The sequence below is a fragment of the Pteropus vampyrus genome, unplaced genomic scaffold (genome assembly GCF_000151845.1).
Source record: "Pteropus vampyrus isolate Shadow unplaced genomic scaffold, Pvam_2.0 Scaffold481, whole genome shotgun sequence".
NCBI classification, from domain to species: domain Eukaryota; kingdom Metazoa; phylum Chordata; class Mammalia; order Chiroptera; family Pteropodidae; genus Pteropus; species Pteropus vampyrus.
Window position 1 is genome coordinate 34,186 of NW_011889262.1, and position 20,920 is coordinate 55,105.

Here is a 20,920-nt window from a genome sequence, read left to right on the forward strand (position 1 = left end):
ATTAGGTTCTTAGTTTCATAAAGTTAGAAAAAAGTCAAAAGCTCAAAATCAGAACATTAAAAAATATTTAAAGAATGAAGTCATTTTAAGCACAAGGATCTTTATCCTCCATGAAAAACTCAAATTTGAATTTAAATGACAGCTATATTTGTCATACAGCAAAAATACAGGCAGCTATAGTATTATGAAATAAAGCCTCTTTATGGAAGATTCGACTAGTTCCATCACAGTCTCAAGGCAAGTTAATCTGTATGTCATCATTTAAAAAAAGCCCAAATTAACATGTATGTTAATGATTAAGCTAAATTTATCTTCCATTTTGTTATTTAGAGAATATATACAGAGCCCTATTGGATGCCAAGAATTAGAACAAATTAATCATTTTTGTTGCAAATGTCATCATTCACATTTTGAATGAGACAACATTTTGGTTTGTTTTAAACTTAAACAATAAACCTTAAATCAAAAGAAATTAAAAATATTGATAAAATATAAATTTTTTAGCAAAGATGAATTTACCTGATTGAAATTGTTTCTTACAGTCTTCAATTCTAAGTCTAGTGTTCTAAGAGAGATTTCAAGTTGTTGTTTTATTTCAACTTCTTTACAATATTGCTCTTCTTTTGTTCTTAACTGTTCCCTAATTCTTTTATAGAACATCTCAGTATTTTTTGTTTTTTCCTTTTCTTGTTGTAAGGCAAATCTGTAGTTAAATAAACTTATCTTAAAATTCATTTGGTTAGAAAATAAAAAGTTTATACCATGATCTGGTTCTACATATGTTGGATCATTACCCTAATAAAATTTCTAAGTTTTCAGAGTTTTTTCCTATATGGAGATCATGTTTTTATTTCTGAATTCAATCTCTTCCAAAGATTATATACATATATATAATCTGAAAGGTAGCATTGAAAACTGTTACTTATTTTTAGTCAGTAGTAACTCTGGTAAATATTGTAGAAAAGGAGTTTTGAAATTATTCAGTAAAGGTAATGTGGAAAATTATCTCTGTTTCCACAGTCGTAATTACTTCTATATTAGGACAGATAATTAATTCAGTTACTCATTAAAAAAGAGAAGTCATATTTATAAACAAGTTTACAAATTCACTGGAAATAAAACTTCCATTTTACAAAATATAACAGTTACCCCTAAAAAATATTTATAGTGTAAGACAACATCTGCAGATGACTTTTACACAACACATCTGCTGACTACTATAATCCAAGACTAGGCTAAGGAGTCAAATAACTGTCACTCTACATTTTTCATGTTTCTTCTTTTGTAACACTTTCAACTTATCTTGTTGATTATTGTCTATTTTATAAATGACTTTAAAATCCCTTTTGGAAAAAGACAGAATTCATATTAATTAAGTCAACAGGAAAGTGTAATATGTGCTTTTAACATAGACCTTTGAATTAATTTTATCAATACTGAATAAACTAATCAGTCATTAATTTCCATTTCACTTTCATTCCAATCACATACTAAGACTAGAACTGCACAAGTTTCTTTAAGGAATTTTTCCTGTCTTGAGAAAAATAGCCATTTCAGACTCTGTTGGTAGGAATGTAAGTGAACTTCAACTTTCTTGAGAATGTTTGGAAATAAGGATTAAAGATCTTTTTAAAAAAGTACTTATACTTCAACCAAAAAATACTCTATTAAAGAATTTATTCAAAGTACATAATCAGGAATGTTGAAACAGATTTATATAAGAGATAGTCCTTGCAGCATTAATTATACTATAGAAAAATAACAACCCAAATTCAATTTGTTAAAGAATGAAGTATTTATACGATGATTTGAAAGAAGATACATGAACTTATTATTAGAAGTGTACACTGTTAAAAACTTGATATATTATTTTCACGAATTTTATACTACACTATCATAAAGTTTTCTTCCCTATAAAAGCCCAGAAAGCATATTAGCAATTAAAAAACTTCTCTTGTATATCTGTAGTATAAAAGTTAATCTTCAACTTCCAGTCAAAGTGGGAGAGTAGGTCAATGTTGTACCTACCTCCTCTCATGATTACATCAAAATTACAACTAAACTACAGAACAAACATCATTGAGAATCGCTTGAAGTCTAGTTGAACAAAACTCCTACAACTAAGGATATATAAAAGATGCCACGTCAAGACTAGTAGGAGAGTCAGAAATGGCAGACTGGTCCAACAACCATGTGTGGCAGTTCAAATTCAAGAGGGATATCTTGGCTGAGGAGGTCTCCGCTGAAGAGTGAGGTGTCCCAGCCCGCACTGGGCTCCCCAGCTCGAGGTTCCAGTTCCAGGAAGAGAAGTCCCCACTAATTCTGGCTGTGAAAATCGATGAAGATTGTGCCTGAGTGAGATGGAGGGTTGCTAGAGTCCCAGGTGTTCCTCTTAAACATCCAAGTATGGACTTACTTGCTGACAGAATCACTTACTTTGAGCTCTAGCACTGAGGTAGCACCTTGAAATATGTCTGGACATTTGGGGAGGAACTGAATGATCCAGATTTAGGGCGAAGACTGGAGGGGAAGATTTCCACAGACAGAAGTGTTGGCAGAAGCCATTGTTTCTTTGTTGAGTCTTCCCCTCTCCCAGCCTGGAGACACAGTGGTCACCATATCTGAATCTCCATTGACCTGACAAACACTGTTTGCACTGCTCTGGTGATTCCCTGAGACCGTACCCCACCTAAATTCTGGGCCCACCCAAGTTGCTTCTAGATTTTCCAAAAATCTCTCAAAGGTTCTCAAACCCAAACAAGTAACATTTGCCCTCAGCATACCCTGTACCTCTTGTTAAGCAGCCCCAAGCCCTGCACTTGTGTTAACTGGCCTCTCAACGATGCTTAGCCTATCCCAGGCACCTCTGACCCAAGAATGAGTGACAACCATCTGCAGATGATTTTGTAGCTCATAGCAACTGGTCCCAAGCAGGGCACAAGCAGTGGCTGATTTTAGCTTGAAACAGATTCCTGCACAAAGGGCCCCAGAACAAATCTGCCCGGTGGCCAGCTTCAGGCCACACCAGGGCACCATGCAAAAAGACACACACAGTGAGAAGACTTGGCAACCACCTGAACCCTGCTAAAATGAAATCCTTTTCTGAAGGGTCAGCCCCTGCATAACAGCACCTCCACTGTAGTAGCAGCCAGTTCTCACAACCTATCAGATTGAAGATCAATCCTTCTCATTTACAACCAAGGCTTAACAACAGCAGGAGGGTGCACTCAGCCCATACAAAGGACACACCCGGAGTACTGGGCTCAGGTCACCACGGAGACTATGTTACTGGTCCCTATAGGAAACCTACTATATTAGATCACTCTACTATAATTGAGAAACACAGCAGCTCTACCTAATACATAGAAACAAAAAAAGGGAGGCAGACAAAAGGAGAGACAAAGAAATATCTCCCTAATGAATGAATAGAACAAACTCCAGAAAAAGAACTCTACAAAAAGGAGAAAAGCCATGTACCAGATGCAAGGTCTGAAACATTGATTGTAAGAATGCTCAATGATCTTAGGAGAAGAGTAGATAAACTCACTGAGAACTATAAAAAGAGATAGAAAATATAAAAATGGGGATGGAAAACACAAAGAGGAACTAGTCAGAAATGAAGAATACAGTAACTGAAATAAAGAATACTTTAGGAAGAACCAACAGTAGATGAGATGAAGCAGAGGATCGAATCAGAGATTTGAAAGACAAAGGAGCAGGAAACATCCAGTCAGAACAGAAATAGAAAAATGAATAGAAAAAAATGATAATAGTTGAAGTGGCCACTAGGACATCAAGTGTACCAATATTCACACAACAGGGGTATCAAAATAAGAAGAGTGAGAGCAAGGAATTGAAAACTTATCTAAAGAAACTTACCTAATCTGATGAAGAAAGTAGACGTACAAGCCTGAGAAGTACAGAGTCTCAAATAAGATGAATCCAAAGAAGCCTACACCAGGACACATCATAATTAAAATGCCAAAGATTGAAGACAAAGAGAATCTTAAAATCAGCAAGAGAAAAGCAGTTCGTTATCTACACAGAAGTTCTCATTAGACTGTCATCTGATGTCTCCACAGAAACTTTGCAGGCCAGAAGGGATTCCATGAAATATTCAAAGTGATGAGAAGCAAGGACCTATAGCCAAGATTACTCTACCAAGTAAAGCTCTCATTTAGAATTGAAGGACAGATAACGACCTTTCCAGACAAGAGAAAGCTGAAAGAGTTCATCATCTCTAAACAGGTATACAAGAAATGTCAGAGAGACCTTTTTTTTAAGAAAAAAGAGAAGAAAAGAGAGCAAAAATGTGAACACTAAAATTGCAATAACTTCATAACTATAAATAATTGCTTTAAATGTAAATGAATAAAATGCTCCAATCAAAAGATATGGGATGGATGAATGGATAACAAAACCCTTATATGTACTGTCTACAAGAGAATCACTTCAGACTGAAAAAAACACACAGACTCAAAGTAAAGGGGTGGGAAAAGATGTTTCATGAAAATGAAGATTAAAAAAGAATCTGGCGTAGCAATAACTCATATCAAACTAAATAGACTTTAAAACAAAGGCTAAACAAAAACATGTTGTGAAGAACGACCCAATAATCCCATTTCTGGCTATTCAGAGAAACCCAAAAACACTGCTTAGAAGGGGCTTGTGCATCCATATATACATTGTAGCATTATTTACAATAGCCAAGACATGGAGGCAACCTCGGTGTTCACCAATGGCTGACAGAATAAAGAAGACCTAGTACATATATACAATGATATATTATTCAGTCAGCTTTATAAAACATGAAATATTGCCATTTGTGACAACATAGATAAAGCTTAAGATAATTATGCTAAGCAAATTAAGTCAGTAAAAGTCGAGAACCATATGATTTCACATATATATGGAATCTACAACTGAAAGTAACAAACAAACAGACAGATAAATGAACAAAAATCATGGACACAGACAACAGTTTACTGGTTACCAAAGAAAAAGGAACATAAGGTAGAGGTACATAAAGTGAAGAGGGTGAAATATATGGTGACTGAAGGAGATTTGACATGATGTGGTGAACACACAATATAACTGATAAAATAGCAAAAACAGTTATAGCTAATAGGCCAATACAGATGATGTATTATTAAATTTACACTTGAAATCTATATAATTTTATTAACCAATGTCACTTCAACAGATTAAAAAATAATGTATGTCACCTATAATTCAAAAATTAAAAATATTTTTAAATAGTAAATATTCAAATGTTTCTTTGAAACCAAGATGTTCAATACCTCAAATTGCAGAGTTCTTGTTCCCATTGCAGTTTTTGATGCTCTAACTGTGATTTCATTTCTTTCATTTCTGATAGATCCCTTTGTAGTTCAGTTATCTGAGTGTTCATTTTTTTAATTTTTTCTGAATGGAGTTCACAGTGATTGTTTCTAAACTCTTTCAGTCTTTCATATGACATAACTGCATCCTGGATATTCAATAAACTAGGAGAATCTACATCAGTGAGAAAACAAGAATAGAAATAAAATATATGAATCCTTTTTGTGTATAAAGCACTATGCACATACAATGTGGAAGACATCAGACTAAGCTCTGCAGATAAAACAGATATGACTCCTGGTTCTTGTTTAGCTTTAAGTCTAGTAGAGGAGAATGACAGATAAATTCAGAGAGATACAATAAAAAAACAGAATTGTACAATCACATAACAGAACTTAATTTGGGTTGGGCCCAGGCAAGACTTCCCTGAGGAAGAGTTGACTACACCGAGAAACATGGAATGAGCAGAAAACAATTAGACAATGGAGGAAGAAGGGCATTCGACTCAGTCTACAGCATATGCCAATGTTCCATTGCAATCTGCTTCTAGCAAGAAAGCATACCTTCATACATGAAAAAAGCAAAAACAAAACAGACAAAATTATTAAAATTTTTTTCAAGACAATGACTTTAGGCAATGAGGACAACGATTCTGGAAACAAATGGAGTTACCCTAAGGAATGTCCCAGCTCACTGATTTAAAGGAAATGCCAAGCCACAACACCAGGGGAAGGAACTGAGGTAGATTCCACTAGACTCCCTGAGTTAGGTGATGAACCTGAGTGGCAGGTGAAACCAAGGCAAGTAGAGATCACAGTTTAGAACACTGGAGAGGAGAGGGTGAAACAGATGAAGAACTCTGGAGATCTGCAGAGAGTATTCAACTGAGTAAGGAACAGTGCATACACATAGGGAAATTACCGGAGACCAGGAAGGAAAAAAAAATCTGAATAGAGCATGAGAAATAGTCCTTGGTGCTTACAGAGTACCAGGAATAGTGTCTATTCCCAGTAGCCAGGATGAATAGACTTATAATAAAGAAGACAATGAACAGAGTAGCGAGAAGTGCCTTGCCTCAGTAGTGGGGAGGAGTTAGCCCTCAGCCAAGCACTGCTCTGGATTCACCTAACGAATTATAAGAGCAAGATCATTTCAAGTAATTTAACTATATCCCAAAACAAAGCTCAAAAAGTTAAGTAGAGGCATAAAAGCTATTTATTAAAAACCAAATAGCTCTTATACAGATGAAAATATAACATCAGAGATTAAAAATACACCTGGTGAGAATAAATGCATATTAGACATCACAAAATAAAAGATTAGGAAGTTTGACATCTGTGAATTGTGAGAAAATTTCAAATAGTTACAACAGCAGGGGTGAGGGACAGAAAAATGTTTGAAGAAAAATTGGCCAAGGTTGTTTAGACTTTACGACAAATACAATGCCAGAGATCCAGAAATAGAAGTAAACTACTGTGATTTTCTTGTAGTATATATGATGTGGTATAATGTTACTTGAAGATAGACTGTGATAAAGTCATTCAGCATAAACCAACCTTAAGTAACTGATAAAATAGCAAAAACAGTTATAGCTAATAAGCCAAAAAAAAAAAACAAAAACAAAAACGAAAATGAAATAGAACTAAATCATAAAAAATTAGTCGATTAATCTAAAAGAACACAGCAAAAGAAGAAAATGGGAACAAGGATCAGACAGGACAAAGAGAAATCAAACTACATGATGACAGATTCAAGCCTACTATAGATTAATAATCACATTAAATGAAAATAGTCTAAAAACCTTACTTAAAAGACAAATTGTCTGACTGAGTCAAAAAGCAAGACCCAATTATATGCCACCAGAAAAAAATGCACTTTAAATATAAAGACAATATTTTTAAGGTTAGATATAAGATATACTACACTAATGCTTGACAGAAGAAGGCTGAGCTAAAGTGGCATTATTAATACCAAAGTATATTTCAGAGCAAAAAATATTACCAGCAATTAATGAAATTATTTCATAATGATAAATTAATAAGTGGCATTAACAATCCTAAATGATTATGCACCTAATCACAGCTTCAAAATATATGACACAAAAATTGATAGAATTGCAAAGAGAAATAGACAAATTCACAATTGCAGCCTGATATTTTAATACAATTCATTTAATTAGTGATACAACAAGTAGCAGAAAATCATCAAGAAGATAGTAGACTTGAACACCACCATTCTTATCAAGTACTCATGGAACATTTACTGAAAGAGTATATTCTGTGTTATAAAATCAATCTTAATATAAGGGGTATGTCAAAAGGTTTTAGTCATACAAACTGGAACTCATGAACAAAAATATCTCTGGAAAATACTCAAATATTTGGAAACTAAATAACACACATCTAAGTAACCCTTAGATCAAAGAAATAATGAAAAGAGAAATTAGAAAGGATTTTGAACTGAACGGAAATGAAAACATATTACATTTTGTGGAATGCTGCTACAGTACTACTTACATGGAAATTTATAACATTGAATAACTATATTAGACAAGAAGTCTCAAATCAATGACCTTGGCTTTGATCTATGAAACTATTTTTAAAAAGAAGAGCAGATTAAACCCAAAGGAAACAGAAGAAAAAAATAATAAACATTAATGTTGAAATCGATAAGGCAAAAAAAAATAGTCAAAAATCAATGAAACCAAATGCTTTCAGGAGATCAATAAAAGTAACAAATCTCTATCTTGGCTGATAAAGAAAAAGAGGAAAAAAACACAAATTACCCATATCAGAAATGAGTAGAGTGACATTACTACAGGTTCTACAAATATTAAAAGAATAATGGAGCAATTTTATAAACTGGATGTAAATAAATTTGACAACTCAGATGAAGTGTGTAAATTTTTTGAAAGACAGAAATTATCAAAGCTCTATCAAGAAAGAACAGATAAGATAAACAGCCCTAGAGCTGTAAAAGAAACAGAAGTCTTACTTAAATATTGCTCCATAAATAAAATTTCAGGCCCAAAGGCTGCACTGGTGAATTCTACCAAACATTTTAGCAGGAAATGATACCAGTTCCATGCAAACTCCAAAAAAAAAAAAAAAAAAAAAAAGAAGACTTTGAGAAATGTAACTCTACACATTCTATAAGGATAATGTTACCCTGAAATCAAAAACAGATGGAGATATTATAAGAAAGAAAAATACCTCATGAGCCTGGAGGTAAAAATTTTAAATAAAACATTAGCAAATCAAATCCAAGAATCCATTAAAAGAACAAATTGTCATGACCAAATTGGGTTTATCCCAGGAATGCAGGGTTGTTTTAACACTTAAAAATCAATTAAAGAGGGTCAAATACATGCTGACGAAGAGACTAGATGTCAAGTGGTGCACACCCAATAGAATATACAGAGGTCGTATTATAAAGTTGTACACTTGAACTTTGTGTTATGTAACTAAACAGTTACTAAGAAATTTAATGAATAAAAAAATCTTTCCACAACAGCTTGAAATAATTTTTAATTAAAAGATAGAAACAAATTCTATAATCATGGAGAGGGAAATTTTTCCAGTGGAGAGGGAGGAGTACATCGTCAGCTGCCTCATCTATTTGTAATATCACTCACATTTCATTGTAAGAGTCTATAAATTTTACTGATTATTTCGCTAAGCGTACAACTAGATGGATATGTTTGTGGCACCCACTGGCAAAGTCAAATTTTGCTAAACACATATTCAAAAACTATAAGCAATGAAGCTTTTTCTTTTGTTTAATGTGAACTCTCTCAAAGTAGAAATGTAAGACTGAATCCTGCCTTCTCCCCTGGTGAGGAAAAAATGTATTTCTTTTTAGCAGTAAAGTCCTAAATTTGTCTTAAAAAGTAATTGCAAGTGAGTTTGGAGTTTCTTTTGAGGGTGATGAAAATGTCCTAACATTAATTGTGGTGATGGTTGTACAACTCTGTGAAAACACTAAATACTCAATTACTCAATTGCACTCCTTAAATTGATGAATTGTATGATATATGAATTATAACACAATTAAGCTGTCATTTATTCAAAGTAAAAAAGCAGTTAATGTTACTCTTTATGTTAAAAAAACTGAAAAAGAAAAACCATATTTAGTAGAGTGAAACAAAGACACTTGACAAAATTCAACATCTATTTCTGATAAAACTTTCAGCAAACTAGGAATACAAGGGAACTTCTTCAGTTTGATAAGATGATCTATGTAACTCTATAGCTAACAACCTATGTGTAGTGAAAGACAATTCTCTCTCCAAAGGATCAGGAACAAGAAGGGAATAAATGCTTTTCCTCCTTTTTTACAGCACCATACTAGAGATTCTACTCAGTGCAATTAGGCAAGATAAAGAAACAAAAGACATCCATCTGGGAAAGGACGAAGAAAGCTGTCTTTGTTAGCAGAAAACATGATCACACAATAGGAATCAGCACACTCTAACCAGTGGGTCAGGTTGTTTGTTTTAGTAAACACAGTTGGACAAAAATACAGTTATGTACATTAACTTATGTATTGTCTTTGGCTACTCTAATGGTACAATGGCAGAGCTGATTAGTTGTGACAGAGAATAAAATGGCCACAAGTCTTAAATGCTTACAAATCTTTAGTAAAACAGTCATTTTAGAAAGAAAGATTGACAACCTTTGGTTAGGTAGAAATTTTGACAAAATCTACAAAAAAGCAGCTGGAACTAATAACTGATTTCAGTAAGTTGAAGAATAGAGCATCAATATAAAAAAAATCAACTGTATTTCTTTATTAGCAGAGAACAATCAGAAATTAAAATTTGAGATATATTGTCTACAACTTCACTGAAAAAGTAAAAAAATAAGAGTAATATCACAAAAGGTGGAAAGACCTATACACTAAAAAATACAAAATTTTACTGAGAAAATTAAAAATTAAAGAAAATTAAAAATTATGTATATGCCTATATAAATGGAGGCATATACTTTGTTCGGCAGTTGAAAATTCAATATTGTTAAGAAGTCAATTCTCCCCCAAATTAATCTGGAGAGTCATCAGATCTCATAATTCAAATCTAATTGCAAAAACACCAGCAGATTTTCTTTTTTAGAAATTGATAACCTGATTTAAAATTCATGTGGAAATACAAAGAATCTAGAAGAGCAAAATAACTATGAAAAAGAATATTGAAGGACTAACACTACCTAATTGCAAGAACTATATAAACCTAAAGTCATTAAAACACCATGCAGTTGATGTAAAGATGGCCAAATACATCGATAAGACAGAAATTAACACGCACATATATGGTTAACTGATTTTGACAAAGGCGCAGTGGCATGAAGTGGGAGAAAATAGAGCCTTTCATCAATTGGTGCTGGAAATATTAGATATTCATACCCAAAAGAATGAACTTGGATCCATATCTTGCATCACATGTAAAAGAGAACACAAAATGGATCATAAATATAAATGAAAAACCTAAAACCATAAAAGTCTACAAAAAACATAGGAGCAAAATTTTGCAACCTTGTGCTAGGCAAAGATTTCTTCAATATGAACACCAAAAACAAAATTCATAATAAAACAAAAGGGTAAATTGGAATTCATCAAAAGAAAAATAAAACTTCCACTCTATGAAAGATGCTGTTAAGAGAATGAAAAGACAAGCCACAGACTGGGAGGAAGTCCTTGCAAAAAATATAGGTGATAAAGGAATTGTATCCAGAATATATAAAGAATGCTCTAACCTAATTTTTAAGATGGCAAAAGTTTAGAGAGACAGTATAGAGAAGACAGATGACAAATACACACATGAAACGCTCAAAATTATCATCATTATTAGGAAAATGCATACAAAAACTGTAATTGTATACACATCCATCAGAATGGCTAAGATTTTAAAAACTGACAATACGAAATTTCGTGAAGATATGAAGGAATTGGAACTCATGTACTGCTGGTGGGAATGGAAAGTAGTATAATTATTTTAGAAAACCATTAGTCAGTCTCTTAATAAGGAATATAAAGAGGTATGAGGAGACATTTGGGGTGATGGAAAGGTTAACTATTTGGATTGTGGTGATGGATTCATATGTGTATACAAACGTCAAAGCTATTGAAATATACACTTCATATACATGTAGTTTACCTAACCAAAGCTGTTGATAACAAAAAAGCTCTATAACAAGAAAAAGCATATCAGACAATGGCTAAGACACAACCAGAAAGAAGGTTATGAAATGATACAAAATGAAAATAAAGAGTTGTGACCTTTAACTTTGCTTATAGCAAAGGGAAGTAATAGCTGGGTTTTAAGCAATGGGGTAACGATTTGAGATCTGAAATTTTAAAAATATTTAATAATGCTGCTTGCAATGTAGACCAAGGTTCTAGAAGGCAGAATGTCAGGGGAAACTGTTCTCAGGTTATTTCAGTATTCTAGGGTAGACATCATTGAAACCTGACCTTGAGTGAAGGCATAGGAGAGAAGCAGAGTCAATGAACACACTAAGCATGGCCATTCACACTGAGAAAAGTGCAGTGGAGATGCTCATAGCTCCTAGGCTGATCGTATATAATTGCTCTCATTTTATTTTAATAGAAAACATGTTTCTAAAAAATACAAAAGATAAAAAGCTCTACAACACATCCATGATCTATGGTGCAATAGCAGACAAGGTGTGCTTATATTACTACCAAATACATACCAAAGCTTTATATTTATAGTATGGTCCTACCTTTATAATCTGTGCCAAGTTGTTCAGATTTCTGATAATTAAAGTAAGGCAACTTGCAATATTCTGCTACTGTTTCAAAACACTGAGTTAAATCTTGGAGGTCATCCACAGAATTAATTTGCTCTTTGACCTACAAATAAATAATACTGTTATTCGAAATGTCCCCAAAATGTTGACAATATATACTAAGTGTACAGAGGTGATAAATATCCACCTTTTTATAAAATCAAAAACACAGGCATTTTTAAAAGAACTGATTTTTAGCAAAAAGAGACCTTTATCAATAATGAGTGTACTAAATTACTTTTTCAAAGTAAATGTCTCTACAACAAAGAAAGATTTTCTATTTTTTGCTATGTCTTTTACAATATATATTTTTTGCTACAGGTAATATTTTTGATAATTTATATTTTACAATACCTTGTTCTCTTCATTAGATGTTTTCTTTGCAGACCTAGAGAAATAAATAATTCTTTTCAAGCAAATATTAAATACTTAAAATATAAAGACTATCTAAACCTATTGTTCCTTATATAAAATCTCTGCATTTGTAGCTAATTTTCTCTAAGGGGGATAAACAATATATTAAAAGAATAACATTAAGGGACAAAGAAAATATACTGCTAATAATAGTAACACAAAATATTAAATTTAGATCAAGCTGACAGACAAAGCCAAAGGAAAAACATAATGGTTGTTACTTGCATTGTTAGATAAGAAGAAGCACTATACCAGTGTATTTTATTATCATTTTCATTTTTTTAAGAAAATGCATTTACTGGTACTAACTTCTATTTGGAAAATATTACTTAACTACTTATATGAAGTAAATTCTTTTAATAATTATGATATTAGATTTTGAGGACTTATCAGGCAACTATTAGGCATTATTATGGGCACTTTACATGTTTTAAGGACATGTTAATCCTAAAAAAATTCTGGGAGGTAGGCAATAGTTTCGGTACTTTACAAAGTAAGAAAATAAGGCACAGAAAGGCTAAAGAACTTTTCCAAGTCCATACAGCTGGTTGATAGCGGAACAAGAATTCAAACCAAGGACATCTGGCTTCAAAACATATGTTTCACATTATGCTTGGAAAGTACTATTTATTTTGAAGTATTTTTGAAGGACTATGATAGCAAATGAATCAATAGCATTATTCCATTTCTAGCTATAATTATAAATAACAATTTCTGAATATTACACTCTTTTAAAAGAAAAATTAAAAGGTTTTATATGTGGGCAATATCGACATATTATTTCAATAAACTAAAAATGCTTTTTTTCCTAAACAAATTCCCCAATGGGCATTCATTCATCTATTCAACTGTTTATTCACACATTTGACATATACTTATTGAGCACACAATATGTGTTACTAACACTGTTGGTAGAGAAAGTGTGGTTTTTATACTTTAGAAATTGATAAGCCAAAAATAACAATCAAGAATAGATTGTTAATAGTTTATGTTTCTATTGTATGTAAATAAAATCTTCCTCTTTTCCCCAGAATCTACTTCTATACTTCTATATGAACAGAATCTACTTCTATATGAATAAAAGCACGACAATTAGTTTGATATAATATTTGCAAGATAATATAATTCAATCAACCAGTTCTCTAATACTTGAAAATGCAAACAAAATTAAATTTAGTAAACATGAACTCTACTGGATCATTTCCAACAATATATAAACACAGTCTAAAAGCTCTCATCTTAAATAAGAAAAACAAATGAATAAACCTCCTTTAAACTCCACATTCTTCCTTAGTCATCATCCATTTCTCTATTGCTTATCCCATATACTAACCAATCTAAAGGTAGAAATAGACAACAATACAATAAAATTAGATCTCAGTACCCCACATTCAGCAATGGATAGATCAACCAGACATAAAACAAGCACATTGTCAAACTTGAATCATACGTTAGACCACATGGACCTGACACTTACAGAACATTCCATCTCTCTCTTATCAGGATCTCAAAGAGATATCTACACTCCTATGTTTACTGCAATATTATCCACAATAGCCAAGACATGTTAAAAATAAGTATATATTGATACATGAATGAATAAAGAAGATATAGTCTGTCTGTGTGTATATATACACATTCACACAGATTTGATGGAATCTTTTTCAGCCATGAAGAAGGAAATCCTGCCATTTACAACAATAGGGATAAAATTCGAGGGCATTATACTAAGTAAATAAGTCACATGGAGAAAGACAAATAGTGTATGATCTCGCTTGTATGTGGAATTGAAAAAAGCTGAACTCATAGAATCAGAGAGTAGAATGGTGGTAGCTGGGGACCGGAAGCATAGGGGAAATGTGGAAATGTTGGTCAAAGGGTATAAACTTCCAGTTATAAGATGATAAGTTCTGGGGAATCTAATGTACTGCATAGTGTTTATAGTTAACAATATTATATATTATATACTTGAAAGTTGCTATGAGAGTAGATCTCAATGTTCTCACCACAAAAAAGGAATGATAATTATGTGAAGTGATGGAAATGTTAACTAATGTTACTGTGGTAACCATTTAGCAACATAAGTGCATCAAGTGAACATACTGTATGACTTAAACATATAAGACAAGGGTATATGTCAATCATATCTCGATAAAGCTGGAAAAAAGTTAAGTTCCAAATTTTTGATATAGCCATATGTCATTACATATAGTTCAAAAATAGCAATAATTTCATTTGTTATGATTTTGTTTGTAAATGATGTGATCAGGTAATTTTTGTATACTTTTAGCCTTGTATCTAATGCTAATATAAGAGTAATGTCAGGAACATGGTGGAGTAAGAGATGTGCCCAGATCCCTCCCTTTGAGACAACAATAAGCTAAACATCTAAAACTTAACAAAAAACACCCAACCTGCACAAAACCATGTAGAGGGAGAGATCTGTGAATAAGAGCTACTGCAGGTCAGAACTGCAGGAGTCAGGTGGTAGACTGAAAGAAACAAAGTAGCTGCCTTTCACAACTGAAACTCTCAGCAGGAGGAGGGGTATGGGAGAAGGTAAGGAGGAGAGAAGGTGCAGTGGGTTCCCTGAGCAGTGCTGCCTGGAAGAGCTGTGAGCTCCACATAGCAGTAGTGCCCAGGGATCAGGGCAGAAAGCAGAGAAGTGGTGAAGGCAGGGGAGCAATAGTTGATTACTACAATCCGGGGTTGCAAGATGCGAGGCTGAGCCACAGCCCCTAACCCCCCACCAGAGGCACCTCCCTCCATATTCTCCAAGACCTAACACCGTGTAGCACCAGGGGAATCTGAGCAAATGCTACCAAAACTGTCGTAAACAATGAAGGGGACTGAGACTAAGGGTAACAAGTGTGATTGAATATCTATGAGAAAAAAAGGTATTATTAAGCTTTATATAAAGCAAGGACCCAAGAGGCTTAAATGCCAACTACTGGAAACCAAAAGAAAAATGCCTTCTTAGCAACAGGCTAAAAAGAGACCACTATATAATAAATCTTTTTGGAAAAAAGCAGAATATGCATCCTTTAATGCCCAGATGGAGAAATAGTCCATTAAACACCATGAACAATCAAGGTGACAAGGAATCTCAGAAAGAAAGAGAAAAATCTCCAGAAAATAAGCTTACAGACATAGAAATATGAAACTTAAATGACAAGAGAATTCTTCTGAATACTTCTGAAAAAACTCAATTAGATCCAAAATAATTCATATCAACAATACAAGGAATTGGAGAAACAAATAGATCAGCAGAATGAGTTTTTCAGCAAGGAGACTGAAACCCTCAAAAAGAACCAAAGAGAACTTCTGGAGATGAAGAACACATTAAAAGAGATGAAGAATGAAATAGCAAGCTTGGGAAATAGAGTCAACCAAATGGAGGAAAGGATCAGTGATATTGAAGACAGAAATCTAGAAATAAATCAGAAGTAAGAAGAGAGAGACCAAAGAATGAAAAATAATGAAAGAGAAATAGAAGAACTAGCTGATACCATCAGGAGATGAAACATAAGAATAATGGGCATTATCAAAGGTGAGGAAAAGGAGCAGGGATTAGAAAGCATTTTCAGACAAATAGTTGATGAGAATTTCCCAAATCTAAGGAATGAGCTGGAGCTTGGAATTCAAGAAGTCAACAGAACGCCCAATTATCTCAACCAAAAAGGCCTTCTCCAGGACACGTTGTATTAAAATTATCAAAAATCAACAACAAAGAAATAATTCTCAGGCAGCCAGGGAAAAGGAGACGGTCACCTATAAAGGAAAACCCATTAGATTATTGTCAGATTTCTCAGCACAAACCTTACAAGCCAGAAAGGAGTAGAATCAAATATTTAAACTTTTAAATGAAAGGAACAACCAGCCATGAATAATGTATCCAGCAAAGCTCTCCTTTAGATATGAAGGAGAAATTAAGACCTTTCCAGACATACAAAAATTGAAGGAATTCTCCAGTACGAGACCCACATTATAGGAAATACCGAAAGGGGTCAGCTCACCTAAAATGACAAAAAATACATAACCATGAGTAAAGCGACTAGTAGACAGATAGTAGAGGAGTGCAACCCTTACTAAGAACAGGGCCTTATAAGCTTAAACATAAGATGAGATTTGCTATTGCAAGGTACTTAGGAATGTTAAGAACATATAGGGACAAATTGAGACAACAATAACAGAAAAGGGGAGAATTCAAAGATCCAAATTGGAAAAGGGGAATGGAGATACGGCAAATGGAGAAGAAAAGGAACTACTGTATGTATATTATATATACTGTATATATGTTATATATAATATATATATATATTATATATATATGTAAACTATCTCTTACATATTCATAATGGTAACTACATGCCAAAGATTCAGAAGCAAAGTACATAACATACAACAAGAAGAACCAGAGGCAAAAGCCACAAAAGTCAACCAAAATGAAGAAAACAGAATCACGAGGATAAGGAAGCAATGGAAACACCGAGCTACCAGAAAGCAGAAGATAAAATGGCTATAAGAAGACCTCATATTTCAATAATCACCTTAAATGTAAGTGTACTGAGCTCATCAATAAAAAGACACAGAGTTGCAGAATGGATCAAAAAACAAAACCCAACCATATGCTGCCTCCAGGAGACACATCTCAGTTCGAAAGACAAATATAGACTCAAAGTGAAAGGGTGAAATATGATATTCCAAGCAAAAGGCATTCAGAGAAAAGTGGGAGTAGCGATACTAATATCGGACAAAATAGACTTCAAAATAAAAAAGATAAAGAAAGATACTGAGGTACACTTCATAATGTTAAAGGGAATTATGCACCAAGAAGACATAACACTTATTAATATCAATGCTCCCAATCAGGGAGCCCTGAAATATGTAAAGCAATTACTAACAGAACTAAAGGGAGAGACAGACCAAAATATTATCTTAGTTAAGGGACCTAAATACCCCACTGTCAGATATGGACAGATCATCTAAACAGAAAATCAATTAGGAAATAGCATCTAATACATCTAATGATGTATTAGAACAACTGGCCATAATTGACATTTACAGAGCCTTCCATCCCCAAACAGCTGCTTATATATTCTTCTCCAGTGCACATGGAACATTCTCAAGGATTGACCACATACTCGGACACAGTGATAACCTCAAAGAGGGTTGAAATTATATCAACTATATTCTCTAATCATAATGCTTTGAAACTAGAAATCAAATGCAAAGAGAAAGCAGGAAGAACCACAAATACATGGAGATTAAACAACATGCTACTGAAGAATAACCGGTCAGAGAACAAATAAAAAGAGAGATCAAGAGGTACATAGAAATGAATGATAATGATAGTACAACATATCAAAACTTTTGGAACACAGCAATAGTAGTCATAAGAGAAAAGTTCATACCATTACAGGCCTATCTCCAAAAACAAAAATGAGCCCCCCAAAACCAACCTAACTCTTCACCTTAAAAAACTAGAAAAGTGGAACAAATGAAGCCTAAAATCAGCAGAAGGAAAGAAATAATCAAAATTATAGCAGAAATAAATGAAATTGAAACAAAAACACAATAGAAAAAAATAAATGCAACAAAGAGTTGATTCTTTGAGAAGGTTAATATGATTGACAAACTCCTGGCTAGACTCACTAAAGAAAACAGAGAAAGGACACAAACGAAATCAGGGATGAAAGAGGGGAAATTATGACTGACATCACTGAAATACAAAGGATCATACGAGAATACTATGAAAAAAGTATATAACACCAAATTTAATAACCTAGAAGAAATGGACAAGTACTTAGAAAGATAAAACCTTTCTAGACTAAATCAAAAAGAACTAGAAAATTTAAATAGACTAATCAGCAGTATGGAAATGGAAACAATCATCAAAAACCTACCAAAAGGTAAAAAGTCCAGGACCAGATGGCTTCACCAGTGAATTCTACCAAACATTCAAAGATTTAATACCTGTTCTTCTCCAATTGTTCCAAAAAGTTGAAGAGGAGGCAATATTTCCTGACTCATTTTATAAGAGAAATATTACCTTGATACCAAAACCTGATAAAGATAACGCAAATAAGAAAACTATAGACAAATATCTCTCATGAACAGAGATGCAAAAATCCTAAATAAGATGCTAGTGAACCAAATACAGCAACATATTAAAAAGATTATAAACCATGATCAAATTGGCTCAATTACAGGGACATAGGTATAGTTCAACATACACAAATCAATTAATATCATACATCACATAAACAAGTTGAATAATAAGAATTATATGATCATATCAATAGATGTAGAAAAAGACTTTGACAAGACATAGCATCCATTTATGATCAAAATTCTTAACAAAATTGGTATAGAAGGAAAGTACCTTAACATAATAAAGGCCATAGATGAAAAACCCTCAGCCAATACAATACTTAATGTTGAAAAACTAAAAACCTTCCCTCTAAGATCAGGAAAAAGACAAGGCTGTCCACTATCGCCACGTTTGTTCAATTTAACATTGGAGGACCTGGCAAGTGCAATCAAGCAAGAGAAAGATATAAAAGACATCCAAATAGAAAACAAAGAAATCAAACTGTCACTATTTGTGGATGACATAATTCTCTATATGGAAAACCTTAAAGGCTCCACAAGAACACTACTAGAAACAATAAGCAAATAAAGTTTCTGAGTACAAAAATATGTGTTCAAAAATCCATAGCGTTCCTATGCTCTAAGAATGAAGTGTCAGAAAAAGAAGTGGAAAAAATAATTCCTTTTGCAATTGCAACAAAAAGAATAAAATACTTAGGAACAAATCTAATGAAACATGTGAAGGACCTATATAATGAAAACTATAAGACCTTGTTAGAAAAATTGAAGAAGATACAACGAAATGGAAAGATATTCCATGTTCTTGGATTGGAAGAATCAGCATAGTTAAAATAACCATATTACCGAAAGCATTATACAAATTTAATGCAATCCCCATCAAAATCCCATCAGCATTTTTAAAAGAAATAGAACAAAAAAATCATCAGATTTGTATGGAAAAACAAAAGACTCCGAATTGCCAAAGTCATCCTGAGAATAAAGAACAAGGCTGTTGGAATTACTCTGCCCGACTTTAAATTATACTACAAAGAGACAGTAATCAAAATGGCATGGTATTGGCAGGAAAACAGACACATGGACCAGTGAAATGGTATTAAGCATCCAGAAGTAAACTTATATTTATGTGGGCAAATAATTTTCGACAAAAGAACATACAGTGGAGAAAGAAGAGCCTCTTCAATAAATGGTGTTTGGAAAACTGGAAAGCTACCTATATAAAATGAAACTAGACTGTTATCTATAACCACACATCAAAATGAACTCAAAATGGATTAAGGACCTGAATATGAGGCCTGAAACAATAGATTGCATAGAAGAAAACATAGGAACTAAACTGATGAACATTGGACATAAAGAGGATTTTATGATTTGACCTCAACGACAAGGAAAGCAAAAACAAAAATAAATGAATGAGTCTGCATCAAACTAAAAAGCTTCTGCTCAGCAAAAGAAACCATCAACAAGGTAAAGAGGCAATCATCTGAATGGGTAAATATATTTGCAAACAATGTCTCTAATGTACAAAATATAGAAAGAACACATACAACTCAAAACAAAAAAACCAAACAATTCAATTTAAAAAAATTCAGAGAACCTGAACAGACACTTCTCCCAAGAAGACATACAAATGATCAACAAACATGTGAAAAGATGTTGAACATCATTAGCTATTAGGAAAATGCAAATCAAAACCACAATGGGATGCCATCTCACACCTGTTAGAATAGCTATAATCAACAGAACAAGTCATACAAATGTTGGAGAGGATGTAGAGAAAAAGGAACTCTCATACACTGCTGGCGGGACTGCAAATTGGTACAACTACTATGGAAAACAGTATGGAGGTTCCTCGAAAAACTAAGAATTGATCTACCCATATGATCCAGCAATCCCTCTACTGGGTATTTACTCCAAACCCATATATGAAAAGATATTTGCACACTGATGTTCATAGCAGCATTATTCACAGTGGCCAGGACATGAAAGCATCCGAAGTGTCCTACAATAGAAGATTGAATAAAGAAGCTGTGGTACATATACAATGGAATATTACTCAGCCATAAGAAGAAATGAAATACTACCATTTGTGACAACGTGAATGGATCTCGAGATAATCATGCTAAGTGAAATAAGTCAGATAGAAAAAGTTGAAAACCATGTGATGTCACTTATATGTGGGATATAAACCTAAAAGCATCAAACAAACAGGGCAAACAAATAGACACTCATGGACATGGACAATAGAC

At 33.3% G+C, this 20,920-nt stretch overlaps 1 protein-coding gene across 1 annotated transcript in view; it reads right to left on the minus strand.

Annotated features, from left to right (window-relative positions):
- LOC105307144 (ankyrin repeat domain-containing protein 26-like) overlaps nt 1-20,920 on the minus strand; it is a 105,352-nt gene that overhangs the window by 17,375 nt on the left and 67,057 nt on the right. Inside the window, 4 exon segments of the mRNA XM_023524595.1 lie at nt 520-703; nt 5,301-5,514; nt 12,081-12,210; nt 12,501-12,534. Of these exon segments, the coding sequence (XP_023380363.1) occupies nt 520-703; nt 5,301-5,514; nt 12,081-12,210; nt 12,501-12,534 (562 nt within the window).